Source organism: Bactrocera neohumeralis, chromosome 5 (assembly GCF_024586455.1).
Source record: "Bactrocera neohumeralis isolate Rockhampton chromosome 5, APGP_CSIRO_Bneo_wtdbg2-racon-allhic-juicebox.fasta_v2, whole genome shotgun sequence".
Lineage (NCBI taxonomy): Eukaryota > Metazoa > Arthropoda > Insecta > Diptera > Tephritidae > Bactrocera > Bactrocera neohumeralis.
In genome coordinates this window covers 71,787,948-71,806,015 of record NC_065922.1, presented here as the reverse complement: position 1 = coordinate 71,806,015, position 18,068 = coordinate 71,787,948, and the positions used below count along the sequence as shown (strand labels likewise).

General features: G+C 35.8%; 1 protein-coding gene across 4 annotated transcripts in view; it reads left to right on the top strand.

Moving 5' to 3' along the window:
* The first annotated feature begins 2,396 nt into the window (after nucleotides 1-2,396).
* Nucleotides 2,397-18,068, top strand: part of LOC126757895 (interferon regulatory factor 2-binding protein-like A) — a 32,483-nt gene continuing 16,811 nt past the window's right edge. Inside the window, exons 1-2 of one of the 4 annotated variants that reach the window (XM_050471792.1) lie at nucleotides 2,397-2,642; nucleotides 3,788-5,515. In XM_050471792.1, coding sequence (XP_050327749.1) covers nucleotides 4,669-5,515 — 847 coding nt within the window. In that variant the 5' untranslated portion in view covers nucleotides 2,397-2,642; nucleotides 3,788-4,668. The other 3 variants (XM_050471794.1, XM_050471795.1, XM_050471793.1) reach the window with 3 other exon arrangements.

The following is an 18,068-nucleotide window of genomic DNA, read 5'->3' as shown; positions in this document are numbered from 1 at the left end:
TGTCAATTGTTTGTTGTAAGGGACCAACGCACTTCTAATATATACAGTTAATCGTTCATATTGTAATTGTGCGCAAGAAAACTCCACCACAATACCACAGTGCGGTGAGAACTGTACTTGGAAAAGTATCTGAAGTTGAAACGCGACCATGCGCAAGCTGCCACACAACAATACAAACAACAAGAGAGCGTTACAGCTGCCGAACAGCTTTTACGATTGGAATTCACAGCGAGCGATATTTAGATATTTGCCACGAAAGTCATGCAGCTACAAGAGGCACTGTATCAGCATTTTATGAGGTCGTCGAAGAAGAGTGGTGGGCTGGCTGGTTAGGGGCTTGGTGTAAACACACATAGCCGTACATACGCACATATAGCATGCATACGAGTGATTCACAAAAATGCTCAACGAATCAGTTTATGTGTCTCCGCCCTCTCTTAGCTCCGCTACCTTGCAGCTTTGGCTCAATCGATTGCTGCTAGAATACAGTGCTAGTGGACTGCTAAGCTGATATACAAAGCAACAAAAAAATAACAATAAAAACAAGAGCGCTAAACATAAGTAAACAAAATGTGTACTCTTGAGTTGAACGAGAGAATGCAACGAGATAAGACGAAATGCGATGCGATAAAGCGGCAGCGGAAGAGTGCATGTGTGTGTGGAGCGCTTTGGTGGCGAAAGAGGCCAAGAGTAGGCCGTTGGCAACTTGTGATACACATACATACATATGTAGATATTCTATACTATATATGTATGTATGTATGTATGAAATAGTTGCCGAACAACTGTAGGTGTTGTTGTTATCGTTTCGTCTTTACGCTACACATTGAGGCCGTGCTATCTGCTGTGTATATACATATGTACATATGTACAGACGTGTGTATGTACTGACTGTTCGGTTTCTTTGACTCTGCCGTTTCACATTTTTGTTTTATCACAGTTCCAACGTGAACGTTCTAATTGTTTTTTGCTTTCCTTTGGGGCTGTTTGTTGTGTTTTTGCCTTCTTGCTGCTGTTTGCTGTTGTTGCTATTTAGTGTGTATACTTTGAATTTCGTTGAGCAGGCACAAACACACACACACACATACATGAAACGTCTAATATACACATACAATGCACATCTTGAGCACTACGTCGTCGAAACACGTCGTGCAACGTGAACAATGCCGACGAAATCGTTCACATGTAAAATCTAGCGGAGTCAACGATGAACGGGGAGCAGCCAGTAGCTCGATAGCACACCACGTATACGAGTGCGCTGTGAACGAGTAAGGCACAGTGGTGGAGGATCATGTAACGGTTGAGGCAAGAACTTTTAAAAATTTTATCCATAACGCCAAGCTAATGCTAAGTATTTGATGGGATCAGAAAGGCGTGCCATATTATGAGCTTGTAAACTTGGGTGAAATCATTAATGAAAAACACAACCCTACCGACATCAACTCATCGAATGAAAGTGAACGATTACCGAAAATGCACGAGGCAATAAATTGCAAGACCGGCTAAAAAGTATTTGAAAAACAGCGGCTGGGAATTCATGCCTCAGCCGCCTGATAGTCTAGGCCTTGCTTCTGCTGACTACCATTTGTACCTGTCGATGCAGAACGTCTTCAATGGAATACGGTTCACATCAGAATATACTTAATATCAGTACTGGCTTGATTCCTTCTTGGCTGACAAGCCGGTGCTGTTCTTTTAGGCTGGAATACATAAATTCGCAGATGGGCAGTTCTTTGAACAATACGACTGTAGTTTTTTTTTAATAAATGTTAAAATTTTGAAACTAAAAACCGTATGTAACCACCGTACCAACCGTACGTAACCTCAAACAGAAATTTATACCTTGGAAGAGAGGAATATTCGATTGATAATTGAATTTTTCCAATATCTCTTCAAAAAAAGACTGCTTGGATAAGAGAGCAATTAGAAAATATGGTATTGAAGTATATAGAGCGCCAAAAGGGAGAAGAAAATCGATCAAAATAATGCCATCAGAAGTCTTGCAGTATATAGAGCGCCAAAAGGAAACGGAAAATCGATCAAAGTAATCAAAGATCTTTTTACACTAAAAAGTTTTTGAAGGAACTATTGATAGAGAGATCTGTATTCGATTCCCGTGCCAGTAAACTTATAGAAATTGATTTTTTCGAGACATAAATAGCTGAAATCCTCAAATATACATACAGACAACCAGATACTGTAGTCACGGGGTCGGTATAGCCGGCTCGCATGCTTGACTACCACTAGGTACTACGTGGACTCAAATACCTAGCAAAATCTAGCACTGAATTTCAACCACACGCGCCCACTGTACCGCATACCTACTGACTCAAAGTTCGTGAGTATACAAATCAGTCAGCCAGAGCGAGTCAGCCATGCACATTACCGAATACATACACGGCCAGCTCAGTAGCTAACCAGCCAACGGATACATTTTTCCGACATTCAATTGGAATAATTTGTTATTTCGCAGACGGCATTCGAGGAAGACGCATGCAAGCGAGCATATAAACCGGACGAACGCAGACGAGCAGAACCGTTTTAGTGAGCGCGTGTGAATACCAGAGTTAAATGTGTGTACATATACACCAAATATAAAGTGAAGTGTACATACATACATATGTACAATTGTATAAAAAAAGGTGTGCAATTTACAGATAATTTATTAGCGTCAAGCAATTGCAACGCGTTTTCATAAATACTAATAAATTAGCAGCGATCGCTTTGGAAATAGTGCAAAAATAGCGAGTGTGAGAACAAATGAATAAAAATTAATTGCGCGTGTAGTTGTGCGAGCGCATGTACATATATAGTATAAGTACTGCTAATTTGTTGTATTTGCGTACTTATGTACTAAGAGTGACCTGCAGTTTGCGACGTGCGCGCATTTGAATTATTCGAAACGGTCGCGCGCGTCGCCATATACCGCAGCAGGCGTATATAATTATGTATATGCGCCTACAAATGACATGTACTTGTATATATGTAAACGCATATAAACACATGTAAAGTGCGAAAAATTTCGTGTCTATACGCTGCGCCATTTAGGAAATAAATTTTGCTAGCGTTGCTACCGCGCGAACGTGCTGCGCCGAAGCGTTTCTACGCTACTGGACGCGGCGGTCGCTCACTTCTACGCTTATATATACATACATACATATTTAACATTTTACATATGTATACTATTATGTATGTATGTATAAGTGTAAATAAATATGTGTGAACGTGCGCGCATGTTTTCTCGACGTGTTTTTGTTGTAGAGTGTTACGTCTAATTGGCGTAAAGTGTGAGTTGATAAAGCTGGCCAAGTAGTAGTAGCAATGTAAGCGCGCGGTAAGCGGCGGTAGCAACGCGGCGACGGCATTGAATCAATAATTGTAAACGCGCGCGTGCAAATCAATAGATTTTTTCCATTTCACGAGTATACATAAAAATATAATACAGAACAACAGAACAAGTGAAATTAGCGGATTTTTTTTTTTCAAGGGACGTTTTCATAAATAAAATTGTATACATAAAGCTTAGAACAGAGCGCCAACTAAGCGCGCGTAAGCAAAATACCAATTAAAAACAAAAAAATAAATAAATAAAACGGTAAATGCTTAACGCGCCGTAACTGTTATTGTAGTGTTTGTCGGCTATGAAGTTAAGCGCAAAAAAACAGGTTTTTGCGCGCCGTTAAAACTTAATGTGCACACAATACTCATATTTTTTGCAATTTGCTGTGCGCTCCGCCAATTCTTTACATGCACAGTCATTTATTAATTATTTACTTATTTTTTATAGGAAAAAAACAGAAAAAGTGTTGTGTAAACAAGTATTAAAAACAAGCACCGGCCAAAAATAGCGCAGCGCTATTAAATAATCGGCAAGAAAACGAAAAAAACGCGCCGAAGTCGGCGAAAAATAAACAAAACGACGCGTGAATAGGCATAAACAGCAAGTGAAAAATAAAAATGGAAAATCCACAATTGCCGCGTGAGCTGCGGCTAACGAATTCGGCAAACAGCGGTTGTCAACAACAGTTTTAGTGAGTTTATGTCGCGAGCGCCAAGCGTGCAAAAGCCCACCCGATTTGCGACGACAAGTGTAAAGTGTATTAAACTGTTTCTAAATTTTATTAATTATTAAAAACTGCTTTCAAAGGCGCTTCGAAAAATAAAAAACAACAAGCAAAACGCAGTTCCTCTAACAGTTGTAACGCACAGTATTGCAAGCGCTTAAACGATTTTCATATTTTAATATATATTTTCGCATACATATAAACAACAAAAACAAGTAAAAATAGCAAAAAACCAGTTGTAACGCCGAAAAATCGCAAGCTTATACGTCGACTACAGTGTTTTCTCACGTTGCAGCTGCGCGCATACTAACCGGGTGAGCTTATTGTTGCAAACAGGTCGTGCAGCAGGTTTACGCCACCGCTACATACATACATACATACAAAAGCGAAATTTGTGCAAGAAAAACAAAGCAATAAACAAACGTGACATAAAAAACCAGTTGCCATTTCGTACGCCCCAGTTAAAAAGCGTGCTGCAAGTGCGCGCGCAACAACGACAACGCATAGTGCAACAACTCACAATATAACAGGGCCAATCAACCACCAACAAGCGCAGCACCAGCAGCATCAGCTTTACACCTACGTTGCGAGCTACCCCAGCAACATGTCGCTACAAACAAAACGCCAGCATTGCTACCTATGCGATCTGCCACGCATGCCCTGGGCCATGATCAATGACTTCTCCGAGGCGGTATGTCGCGGCTGTGTCAACTATGAGGGCGCCGATCGCATCGAACTGGTGCTAGATGCCGCGCGTCAAATGAAGCGTCTGCATCAGGCAGCCAAACGTAGTCATGAGAATGGCGAAGTCGTCGCACAGCAGCAACAGCAAGCACAACAGCAGCAGCAGGCCGCTGTAGCGGCTGCACAAGCGCAGCACCGCAGCGCTGGCGGTGCGCCTATCAATGTGGGCGTCGGCGTTGGCGTTGTGGGGCCACAGCAACAGCAGCAACATCATCACGGCTATGCGACACAGCGCATTGGACCGCCACCACCACAGGCCGCCGGTCTGATGGATTTCCCAGTGAAAATGGAGGCACACGACGCAAGCGTGCGACCAGTGCGCATCTCACATATGGCACCGCATCACATGTCAATGACAAATCGCGCTGTGGCTGCAGCCGCCGCCGCTGCAGTGGCATCAAATGTTGGTGTGGTGGGCCCAGTACCGCCAGCGTTATCGGTGAATTTAAAACGACCACCATCCGAGGATGATGATCATTCACATGTCGGTGATGGCGGTGGTGGCGGCGGCGGTGTCGCCGGTAACGGCCCAAATCCGATGAAGCGTAGCGCTATTGAAGATCCCAATGTACCACGTCCACCGCTGACACGCGGCGATTCATTGCCGGCCGCTGTTTCTTTTGTACCCGATAGACAAGCCGGCTTACGTGACAAACATCAACCAGTGCGCGCGCCATCTTTTGACGCGTCCTCCTTCAAGCCAGGTGGTAAGTTGACAAGAGAACGTACTTATCATGGAATTTAGTCTATCTTTAAGCTCATTTGTAACATACTCATCAAAACATACATTGGCGTCTACACTCAGTTGTTGTTGTTGGTGGCTTATTTTTACCGAAAACGCGCATAAATGGCAATAAGTGTCGTCAGCTATCAAGTCATTCTTCTCAGATGTCAAGTAGTGTTGTACATCTGTCATTGTAACATAAATTCATCAGCTGTTTTTCAATCATGCGTGTCAGTGTGTTTTATTGTTAGTAGGGGCAGGGGTTTTTGTTTTAATTATTTTGTAAAGAAAGCTAAATTTGCTGCGAAAGAACGCGTTAACTCTTAGTGGCCCACATAAATATTAAGGGACTTTTTGAATATACCTTCAATGAACAGAAATTTCGTTAACGGTTCTGTCATTTGTATTACCTTATCAGCTGGTTTTTTGATATTCTTTCATAATCAAACAGATAATTCCCACTTTTCTTTAATTATTGACTTTAAGTTCGCTGTAAGAGATTGTCTACTTTTACAACGTCAAACATTTCTCGGTTCTCTGCACTTTTCTCAAATATTTACCCATCACATAAACAAATTTCCGTTTCAACGCATTTAATATTTGAATAATTGATAACAAGCGGATGGTGGGTTAGCTGATAAGATTACTCTGCGCTTGATAAGAGAAAGTGCTGATAAAATAAAGCATTGATAAGACCTTGCGCTGAGATAACGCGCATGACTGATAAAAAGTGAGCACTGGAAAACAACTTAGAGTTTCAATAAAAGTTCTTTGCTGTATTAAAATAATTTTTTTTATAATGTTTACTGAACATTTTTACTATAATTTGCTGGTAAATAAACCTTAATCTACTGAAGTCACACTCAGTAAGTGCCTATGGTATTTAAAATTCTTCATTGAGGTATTTGCCTTACTCAGTCATTTGACAGAACTGCATGGGCTTTGAACTCCATCAACAGATTACTAAATTCAACTTAAAGTAAACATGATAGAGGCACTACTGATTAGCTTAGGAATATATCTCGTGACATTTGTATACCCTTAATATGTGGTTGAAATCTGAAGAATATTTCTTATTCACATGTTTTCAAGGGTTAAAGAAAAAAAGTTTTATTTCACTTCTTCAGTTCATATTTGCGATTAAATATTTTTATTGGTTTAAATATTATTTCATTTTTATTTTTAATGCATAATTATTATTTCTATTGAAATAAAACCAATGCTCTAACTTTCCCTCATTTCAACGTTGCAAATCGCTACCTCTATACCACTGGTTAGCAATTCATCGAAAATCGATATCAGTAAACAAAGAGTTCGATTTTAACTACAATGTCAGCTGAATTTAATTAAGCATTTCATAAGTTTTGTGAATTCTGTTAAATATTGTATATTTTGCGCATTTATACAAAATAGAAAATATGCGCTTTCCGAAAATTGTTGCAATTAACAGTTTAAAGCACTTTGTAGTTGCAACAAAAACTAAAATCATTTAATATACATACATATATACACACTAAGAACACTAATAATACAAATACATGTATGCGTGTATGTACGTATGTATATGTAATTATGTATGTATACCTGCCACCCTCGCCCACCACCCACTGCTGGGCTGGGTTCGGTGCTACTACGCAATCGGCCCGTCGCGTCAGTTTCGTGTGTATCTACAATGGAAAATTCTTCTAGTTTGCTGTTTATTTTTGTTTTTGTATGTTTTCATGCCAATTTCGACTTTTTACTTTCTTTCTGTATCTATACTATACATACATAGAAGATACATATATACGCGCGGCGTGTATGTCTGCCAGGTCGTGTATTTATGTAGTGCCGAGTGGTGGACGGCCTCTGCCTCTAAAGTGCAAGAATTCAGTTGTGTATAACAGTGTTGTGTTTTTTTAACTTCTTTTTTTGCCTTTTCTTGGACGTGGTGGGTCAGTTGTGATGCGTCTCTTACACACAACAACGCAGTGACTTGTTTTCTATAATATACTTTGGGGTTGCTTGCGCGTGTCGCAAGAGGGTGGTGGTGGTGGTGACCGCAGTACGAGCTTTGCCTTTGTCACTACACAATTATAACGAGGTTACCCCAAACAGCATGTTGTGTATCTACACTCACGAGATATCGACATTGCGTCTGCGTTGTCAGCAGTGCATGCCAGAGAAATGGTTGCCAAGCGAGCGCGAGCAATTGGCAAAACGTGCAATTGGCAAATGGCCCAGGGCAGTTAGGTGTAGAGAAAAAATAATACATACATATACATATGTTTATGCATGTACATATGTATGTACATACATATATGAAAAGCTTATATACTTGTGTCGGTATATAGGCGCGCATGCAACCATGCATGCAGGCATGACTTTAAACTTGCAACAATATGTTTGTATGATTTACATGTCCAGCTTGCTTATATGTACATATAAAAATGCTAATGTATTTGTATATATAAATGCATGTAGCTATGTGCTGTTACGATGCGTTCCCTTTTGCTGACTTTTGCGTTGAAAGTGTCATGCGCAGCAACGTGTTCCAATGCAATTGCCTCCAAACATGCAACAAAGCGCCATAGCTGCAGCAACAAACCGCATATAATTCATAAAACGGCAGAGCGCCGCATATACTATACGCGACATGCGCAGCGTTACATACAAAGCATATGCTGTGCACGCCAGCTTCCTCATCGACCTCGTCATTTCCTCATGCTCATCATATGCGCCTCTCAACGTCATCATCATCATTATTAGTGTGCTACGCAACGTCAACATCGCCTGATACTCGGCAACTAGCGACACACATACATACAAATAAATAAATATGTATATATTTTTGTTCTAGCGCCTCACTTTCGTGCTTGATTTTCTTTCACGAAATCGCATGCATTTCGTTTCGTTGGCATATCGCCAACGTATCGTGCAAAATTTCGTCCTCAGCGTCGTTAAAAATATTTGTATATACATATGTATATGTATTTATATCCATTATATATCGTCTACAACTGCATATAGTTAAATTTGTATATCCGCTTGTCGCGCTTGCCGCTCCGCCTGCTAAATGTGCGCCCCTGCTGCGCTCAAACGAATTACACATTCGTTTTTGTTTTCATTCGCTGTTCTTCAACGCGTATTTTTATACTTTTTCTACGCTATTTAGCATACACTTAGCTTCAGCTCAAGTGGTGTCGCTGCTTTTTGCACGACTTTACGATATATCTACTATATATGTACATAAGTACGCAAAATGTATACTAAGAACATTTTCGTCGTCTTCGTCGTTGTCGTCGTCATTAAACTTGTTTTCATTCGAGAACGAGAATGACAACAGCATACGCGACGAACGACTTCGGTGGCAACAACAATGCGACCTGCGACAGCGTTTATAATGACAACAGCAAATGAGTACAAGCGCGCCGCCGTAGCACGCAATGTCGACGACACACATAGACGTAACACGCCTGGTTTGTCCCAATCTCAACTATACTATACGTCTAATCTATACTAGAAGTCATGCTGCGCGTATAACCGTGTATAAATAATGTATTATGTAGAGTGTGTACCTACATTACGTTCTGGTATTTCGTAAGATGTCAGCGCGCTCAAAGCAGCTAGTAGCCGGCCCATACAGCCATAATATGTGCTAATAAATCATTAGTTGCTGCTTAGCGCGCCAGCATAGGTCTTCAAATACACCGCAATACTGGCAAGTCTGCTGCTGTGACGTGTTTTGTGTCGGCAGCGGCATGGTGCAGCGCGCAAAACCGGCTAACTAACTGGTTGCTGTTTGCCTTGCTGACTACAACTAAGTGGCACGCTGTCTAACTGGTTATAAAGCTGACTAAGTACCCAGTTAAGTCGCTACACAGCCTTCACATACACTTTGCTTATGCACTTAGTTGACTTTACAAGTACACGCCGTGCTCAACTGACCTGTCTAACCGCTTTGGCTTGACTTGGCTCAGAATCATTGGCAGGGTAGAACATCTGCGCACAAGTTTTGCATGCAAGCACGAAGATGTGGCTCGGCGTTGCAGTTGTTTAGCAATGAAGTGGTTGCATGGCTTTGCGAGATATTGATTAAATTAATGGCATAAGTTTCATTGATTTGGTTCTAAGTGTCACGTCAAGTAAATTTTCATTCAAATTACTCTGTAATTCTCAAACGTGTTATAGGCATTTTCTACGAGAAATAATGGTTCAAAAAGTGGCAGAAAATGTTGTTGTTGTAGCGGCAGAATTATACTGAGTGGACGGTCATTGGCCGGTTAAAAATCCGCGTCCGTTCCGATTACGTAGACCCGACTGTTGTGAGAACGGTAGTAGGAATTTTTCTTGTTTTGACAGAAAATGTAATAATTTGGCTTAAATGTACGTCGAACAATTTTTCAGTCAAATTCCCAAACGGTTTATATGTGCCTACAGAAAATAAAATAATGTATGCTTAAAAGTTAATTAAAATAATTGTTTGAGATATCGATATGAAATTTTGCACACGTCTTTTTCTCCTCAAGAAATTACTCTCTTATCGAAACTGCCAATATCAGGCGACGAAAAAATAAAGCTACCATAATCTAACCGATCAAAATCAAGTTTTTGTATGGAGAACTTGTAAACTTTTGTCATTTTACATGCCTCTCATCTTTTTTCTGAATTTAATGCTTACTTGCTTAAAAATGTTACTAAATTTTTGTGCTAATCAACACAAACAATTGTTCCCCCACTTGTCATTGCAATTTCACAACCGCCATTTATTTAGCATCACAACACAAAACCCCGCTTATTATCACTCGCGCTCTAAAGTCACACACGCACACCGACAAAAATTGATTTACTCATTTCAATGAGCTAATCAATCGTTTTATTGATCATTATTTTGCTAAGTATACAAATAATTTCCTTTGAATTGTTGACTCGTGGCCCGCGATTTCCCTTGAAGTGCATATTTTTAAATATACATTTGTATATGCAGTTAGTAGTATTTGTATAATTTACACAAATAAATCACAGTGCAAATTACTGATAAAGTTTAAACGCTCATAGAAGCATTAATTGTTGTAGCATTTATAAATAATTTGAATGATAGCGTTTATATAATAAAAGAGGAGGGCGTACTGTAAATTTATCGATTTCGATAAATGTTTGGTTCATAAGGTTTTAGTTGAGTAGTGTAGGCGTAATATTATAGGTAGTAGTGGGAACACCTTGTAAGGTTAGTTTAAAAATGAATGAACTAGCAGAATGCATTAAGGTGCGTTCACATTGGATACTTTCGCATATAACTCACTATGTTGAAATATTATTTTGAATTCAGTCACCATTTTCTAGGCTTAAAAAAGAAAAAAGTATGGCAATATTCTATAAATATTTAATTTTAGAAATATATTAAATAAGAAAAAAAATAAATATATCAAATTTGACTTTAAAGAAATTATATAATAACTATGAGAATAACTTTTCCTGTCACAATCGCTCAGCAACAGTCATTTCCAGTTTTTTCTAAGTAAATTTTAATTTTTATATAAATTATGTACGTCAAAACGCGCTCTAAGGTTTATGCATAGAACTCTTAGCATTTTGTTAAACTTTTCGCCTTACACTCCAAAAAATATATTTCTTATTGAACTATAAACTTTCCTGTTAAACCTCGTACCACAACTAGCTGCAAAATTCTAATATTCGCTGTGTATTGCTAAGCAGCTTCATTTCCAGTTTCTTTAGTAAATAAATTTGGCCTTCCAAGCACACAGCTCGTGGACCTTGACACCATAGATTTTAGCTGAACAAAATGCTGTGCGCGTAGACTAAGAACTATGCTGTACATATACATATGTATATAAACAATACTTTGCACTTAAAATAAACTACATATATTTACACGATAATCAAATGAAAATGAAGTGGAAAAGAAAACAAAACATCGCATACGTTACGATAAAAACAAATCAATACAAATCAACCTGTGTGAACTGTCAAATTTGACAGTAAATAATTATGCAAAACAAACTTTCCGCTAACTTATTGGGTGTGTAGACAAACGATATTACAATGTAATGAAAAATTATTAAAAAAAAATAATGAGTGTGTAAACAAATTCTTGAATTCGAAAAAATGTCTACACTCAAAGACATCCTTCCATAAATTGTGAAATTTCTCAGTTCAATTGTCAACGTCAGCACACAATTGTCAAGCGCGTTGACAGACATGACAGCGCGCTATTTTTAACTCGCATTTAAATGCGCCTATAATGAAGCTACAAAATGCAATGACGAATTGTGGAAAAAAGTGAGCAACAACAGCGCGCTTATCTGCTGCTGATTAGACTATCTGTGACATATGAGCGCAAGTAGGCGAGTATGAAGGCTGCAAACGCGTCAGTTACACATCACACATACATATATGCGTGTATGTATGTGTGTGCAATATATGCCTACAAGCGCTATCAATTGTCAACAGCTGTATGTGTTTGTTTTGACATGGCGTAAGCGTTATGGGGCCGCTCGTTATCAGCGCATGAAGGCAAAAGCAGAGAACAAAGTATGTGTGGAAACTGTAGTGCATGCGTGGCCGGCAGCGTTGCTACAGTTAACGCAACTGTGGCGTATAGCATTATTATAGGTTCTGCTATGCAATTGATTCATATATTTTGACGCAGCGCACAATCGACGCGCTTTGTGTGGCATTAACTGTCATGCTACGAAATGCAACCAAATGCGCCGCGTCAATTGAGTCAGCTGCCTGATCAATGCACTGCTTTTAATTCCACGCCTGCTAATCGCCTCGCGTTACGCCTCATCGCATGCATCAGCGTTTCAAATGCGGCGTACAACGGTCAAATTATAACAACAAAGCAACTGCACTGTGCGCGCGTGCGTGTGCGTAGTGGGCGCATACATACGCGCAACGCTGATAAGCGAGCGCGTTCATTTTAACGTAAACAGCTGCGATAAGCGCGGCATAGTACAGTATTATAATTAAAGAAAGCCTACTTTTCGTTGAAATTTTAAACCAGCAAGGTTGCTATTGCCTGCAGCTGCTGCTTCCGCCTCAATTATATTTATTGCTTGGGTATTTTTGTGCTTTTTTTGAGTTCAAATAAAATACATATGTATGCGTAAACATGCGAAGAAGTTGTTATCTTATCGTTGGCAATGCAGAGACAAAGGCGCTGCTCGCATTTCGCCTGATAAGCCGCCAGCAGCAGCGTGTTATCAGCTAGGCAATTAACCAAGAAATAAGTAAACGGCATATTTCGCGGCGCGTTTGCGGGCGAACATACTCGAAATGTGTAATATTTGTTTATTTTCGGATTTTCTTACGACACGACACGCTGATAAGCGCGAAGTGGGCAAATACACACACACACACTTACTTACATTATGTATGTGTAAGTTTATCTTATCGCGCGCGTTTTATAGCCGACAGCTAGCTTTTCCCATTATTTTAAACAAATAAATTTTGTATGCAGGAGATAATTAAATTTTTCACAAAGAAAAATTAAAATCCAAAAAAAAAGACACAGAAATAGAAATAGACTTTTAAAATAATAAATTAAAAAAATTAAACATTATTTTTAAAAAATAGAAATAGACTTTTTAAAGAATAAATTAACAAAATTAAATATTATATTTAAAAAAATTAAAATTAATTAAAAAAATTAAAATTAAAAAATTAAAATTAGTTTAAAAAATTAAAATTAGTTAAAAAAACTAAAATTAAAATAATTAGTAAAAAATTAAATTTTTATTAAAAAAATTGCAATTAAAAATAAAAAAAGTGTTTTTTAAATAAAAAATTTAGAACCAAAATTTCATCAAAACTTGTCTATAAATAAATTTTAAATATAGTGTAAACAGAAATCAAAAAAATAAATTACTGAAAAAAATTACCAAAAATTGTTTGGTCATTAATGTTTTTTATCGCAAATTAAATTACAAAATTTAAAAAGTAAACAAACAAGATTAAATAAATAAAATTTAATAAAATAAAAAATATTAAATCTGATTAAAATTAAAAAAAAAATAAGAAAATGCAAGAAAAATTAAATAAATTTTAATAAAATAAAAAAATATTAAAATTAAAGTAAAAAAGTTAAAGATAGAAAACTAGATTAAAAAAATTATGAAAAATTAAAAAAAAATCTATAATTTAAAAAAAAATTAAGAAAAATAAAAAAAATCTATAATTTAAAAAAATTAAGAAATATATACAATTTCAATAAAAAAAATTAATTAAATTCATATTTTTGATTTATATTCATTTTATATTTCAATAAAAAATTTAAAAATTGGGAAAATTAAAAAAAAAATTAAATAAACAAGATAAAACAAATAAATTTTAACAAAACTTGTCTATAAATAAATTCTATATACAGAAGTTAATTCACTTTCATTAAAAAAAATTAAATTAAAATTAAAAAAAAAAATAAATTAATAATTAAAATTAAAGAAATTAAAAAAAAAAAGTTAAAAGAATTAGAAAAGAATTCTTGAAAAAAATTAAATTAAGAGAATTAAAAAAAGTGAAATGTTAAGAAAATTAAAAAATAATGAAAACAAAAGCAAATAAAATAAAACTTTTATCAAAAAATAAATGAAATGAAATTTCTATCCAAACCCGTACATATTTTTATTACAGCACACTTTTATTCGACACTGTTGTTATTACTTTGACTGTTATCGCCAATTTTAGCAGCAAGTTTTTAGCTCAAGTTGCGATTTTTTGCAATTTTTATCAGTTATTTATTTTACGGAGATGATTAAACATATTTCACATTTTTATCAGCTGCTTATCAGCGTTATTTTTGCTGGAATTTCTTATCAGGCAAGCGCTTATCGGAATTTGGCGAAAACCATGAGCAAATATTTACAGAAAAATATGGCAAATAAGAAAAAAACGCACGCATTTTATAGCAGCTTTTATAATTAAAGATTTTTTAATCGTTATGGAAAATATTTTAGCAACTAGTGGCCTTGATATACCTTTTTTTTTATTAATTAAATGAAGGAGAGAACGTGAGTTTATACAGCAAAAAATATTGATTACTACTAGTTACTTGATACATTATATAGTTGGCTCATAGGATTAAAATTTATCGATTTATCGGTTAAATGGCATTTGGTGGGATTTGTGGTGGTTTGTAATAAGAAATATGATGCAGAGCAGCAGAAAAAGTGATTTAATTCAATTTAACGTTATTATTCGGCTGGTTTATAGCTTTTTTAAAACTTATCGATATATCGATAAACGAAGTTTTGGTTCTTTAGAGGTGCAAATGCAAGCGAAATAAGATGAAACCGTTGTGTAACACTTAACGAGTTTGCTTAAACGAAGGTATTTCAAAAATATATTTTGTTCTAGAAAAATTGAAATTTTTTACTATCGATAGGCAGCGTGATTTTTTTTTTTTAGAGAATTATAGAAATAACAATGAAATTATACACAATAAGCTTAATCTCTTTACAAGTGATGTTTCTTAAATATGTAGAGAATTATAAAAGATAAAAATTGATATTTTTAGAAATAACGGTATTTTTTTTACAACAGCTGAAATTAAGCGATAAGTATGCTTCGATTGAAAATTATAGAAAAAGCAATGAAATTATTTGCAATAACAGTAGATTAATATTACAACCGATGCTTCGTAAATATTTAGAGAATTCTAAAGGAACGAAATTAATATTTAAAAAAATAACGGTATTTTTCAACAGCTGATATTAAGCGATAAATATGTCTAAAATGTTTCAATCCAAACAAATTGGTTTTCAAAACTGCTTCTGAATAGTTTTCTGCTCAACAGCTCAGCTGATACTAATCGATAAAGATTAAAAAAAGTCTTTAAAAAAAAAATAAAATAAAATTGGTTAACAAAAGTAGTTATTCTTAATATTTCGCTTTTCAACTCCTCAAAATACGTTGCTAATTTGACGTATCCGCAAATTTTATAGTCTAAATCAATCAGTGATTCCCTTGTATAGCTTTACATAAATTTTTATTACTTGGAAAATCTTAGCAACACTTACTTTTAGTTAACAACCAACAAATGTATCGGTTAGAATTCGGTTAATTTTCGTCAAACAACATCAAACATGCCAACTTTAAGTACGCTGATAAGCTTGTTTCCGCTCTTGGCATTGCGGTCCCACCCCCATCTGTTTGGAACTGTTTTAATTAAATGGCGTTTAATCACAAACGACCTTAGCACATTTGAAAATTTTTTATGAAGGTCATTAAAAACCATTAAATGTGTCTGAAAATATCAAGGTTGCGTTTCTATCAGATGATGTGAGACAGTTAAGTGAGAATCTATAAGACTGTGAGACCTCAGTTAATGTGAGTATATATAAAATTACGGAAAAAAACAACATTTTGGAAGAAAAAAATATAGTTAACCGACTAATAGCGATACTAAAAGCTACAAAAGGAAAAATTCTCCACTTATATAAAACTTCTAGAAATTTGTAGCCGTTCTAGGAAATTCAGTTATACCATGCCACACCTTAACGTGAAAATATTTGTAAAAAACTTTATCGGCTTTTTTACGTTCATCAATATGTTATCTAATCTTGAAACATGCACACAAATTCCCTTAATCTTATCGCAAGTTATCGGTGAAATTTCAGTTAAGTTATGATAGCTGCTAACTAGCAAGTCAAAGAATTTGTTGACGTAGGTACATATTTATGAATTGTTGATTTTTCAAATAATAAAAAATGTATGCAATTGAAATAAAGCGCAGAGTTGCTTATCAGAGCAGCCAGATAAGAGTGACTTGAGATTATCGATATTTTTGGGAGTGACTTGCATCTTATTAAATAATTGTATGGCATAAAAAGGCATAAGGAAATGCAAGTCACTTCGAAATTTGTAAAAAAGTTTAAATAATGTAGCTATGGAATAATAACAAAATAAATGAATAATCCGAATTAATCGATTGCCGTAACTGAAAACGCCCACGAGCATAACGTTATACCATGTTCAGACCGACACTTAATCACACGATTCCGGCTGTTGAATGGATTATCCCACTAATCTTAAAAATTTATCAAGATTTCGCCATACAAAAATGACAGTTCCAAATCACTTCATTGAAATGATTTCAAACTGATCCACTTCAATCGGAATGATATGAAACTGAGATCGCTAAATCTCTCTGTGCGAGCACTCTAACGGCAGTGAGAACACTGTTGGGTTATGAAATGCTTAAATGTAATCTAATCTTTTAAATTTTCGGTCTGAACATGGTATTAACAAAACAATACAAGCTTATAGAGAAGACAAGACAATTCAAAAATCGAAATTAATCGATTTCAGTACTTTTAAACGACCACACAGCTTTTATAGATAGCAAAACAAATAAATAATCGAAATTAATCGATTGTTGACACTGAAAACGTTCACAAGAATAACCTCAACAAAACAGTACAAGCAACAAACATTTGAAAAAGCGAACTTAATCGATTCCAGTAATTGAAAACGCCCAAAACAAGGCAATAGAATAACAATACAAGCTTATAGCACTGTTTAAATCGATTAATAATCGATATTTACGTATCACAGTAACGTAAAACGTTCACAGCATAGCAATAACCAAGCACACAAGCTTAAAGCGATATCGAAATAAACTGAGTAATCGAAATTAATCGATTGCAGTAATTTTAAACACCCGCAGCAAAGCGATAAACCTTATGCGTTGCCGAAACCGTTAAATAATCGAAGTTAAGCGCCCCATACAAGCTTATAGCGCTGTCAAAACAAATTTAATAATCGATAATTATCGCTTGCAGTAACATCACTTGCTTACGGCGTAAATTAAGCACAAATATTGACTGTTTATGCGCTTAACTACGCAAATTTTCGCAAAAATTTATGAAATGTCAATATAAAATAAATCTGTTTTAACATAACTTAATATTATCTATGCGAAAATAATTAATTGCTTTTATCATAAGGCTTAAATGCGCTTAGCAGTGATAATATATCATTTTTATTTAGATAAAAAATGCCGTATTGCTTATCTACTAGCCGCTATTTGGCATACTGTGCATAATAGTGACCATGACCTGATTCGATTTTGCGTTCCACTGCCAGAAGAATTTTTTATGATTTTTCACGCGCACGAGTGTGTGACGAATGCGACTTTATGGATTATTTAAGAAGATTTTAGTGTGTGTTTTTGATTTTTATTTATTTTTTGATTTGTTGGCAACAGAAGACAAAATCAAAATTTATAATTATAATATTATTTTAGTAAAAATTTTTTTCAATTTTGATAAGCAAACAGATTATAAATAATCTCTATCTGTACTTATTGTCAACTTGACAGCTATCTACTAAATTAAATGAGCAGCTGATTAGCACGTAGAAACTGTCTGCTGCCGCGCGTTTAAAAATAAATTTTAAAAACAACGTTACAAAAATTGCGTTATCAAAATCAGGGTTGTAATTCAGCGCTGTTGCAATGCCTATGCCCAACAAGCATATAAATTTGGTTGCAAACAACCGTTTATTACTTATTTTACTATTTATATACGCGGCAGGCG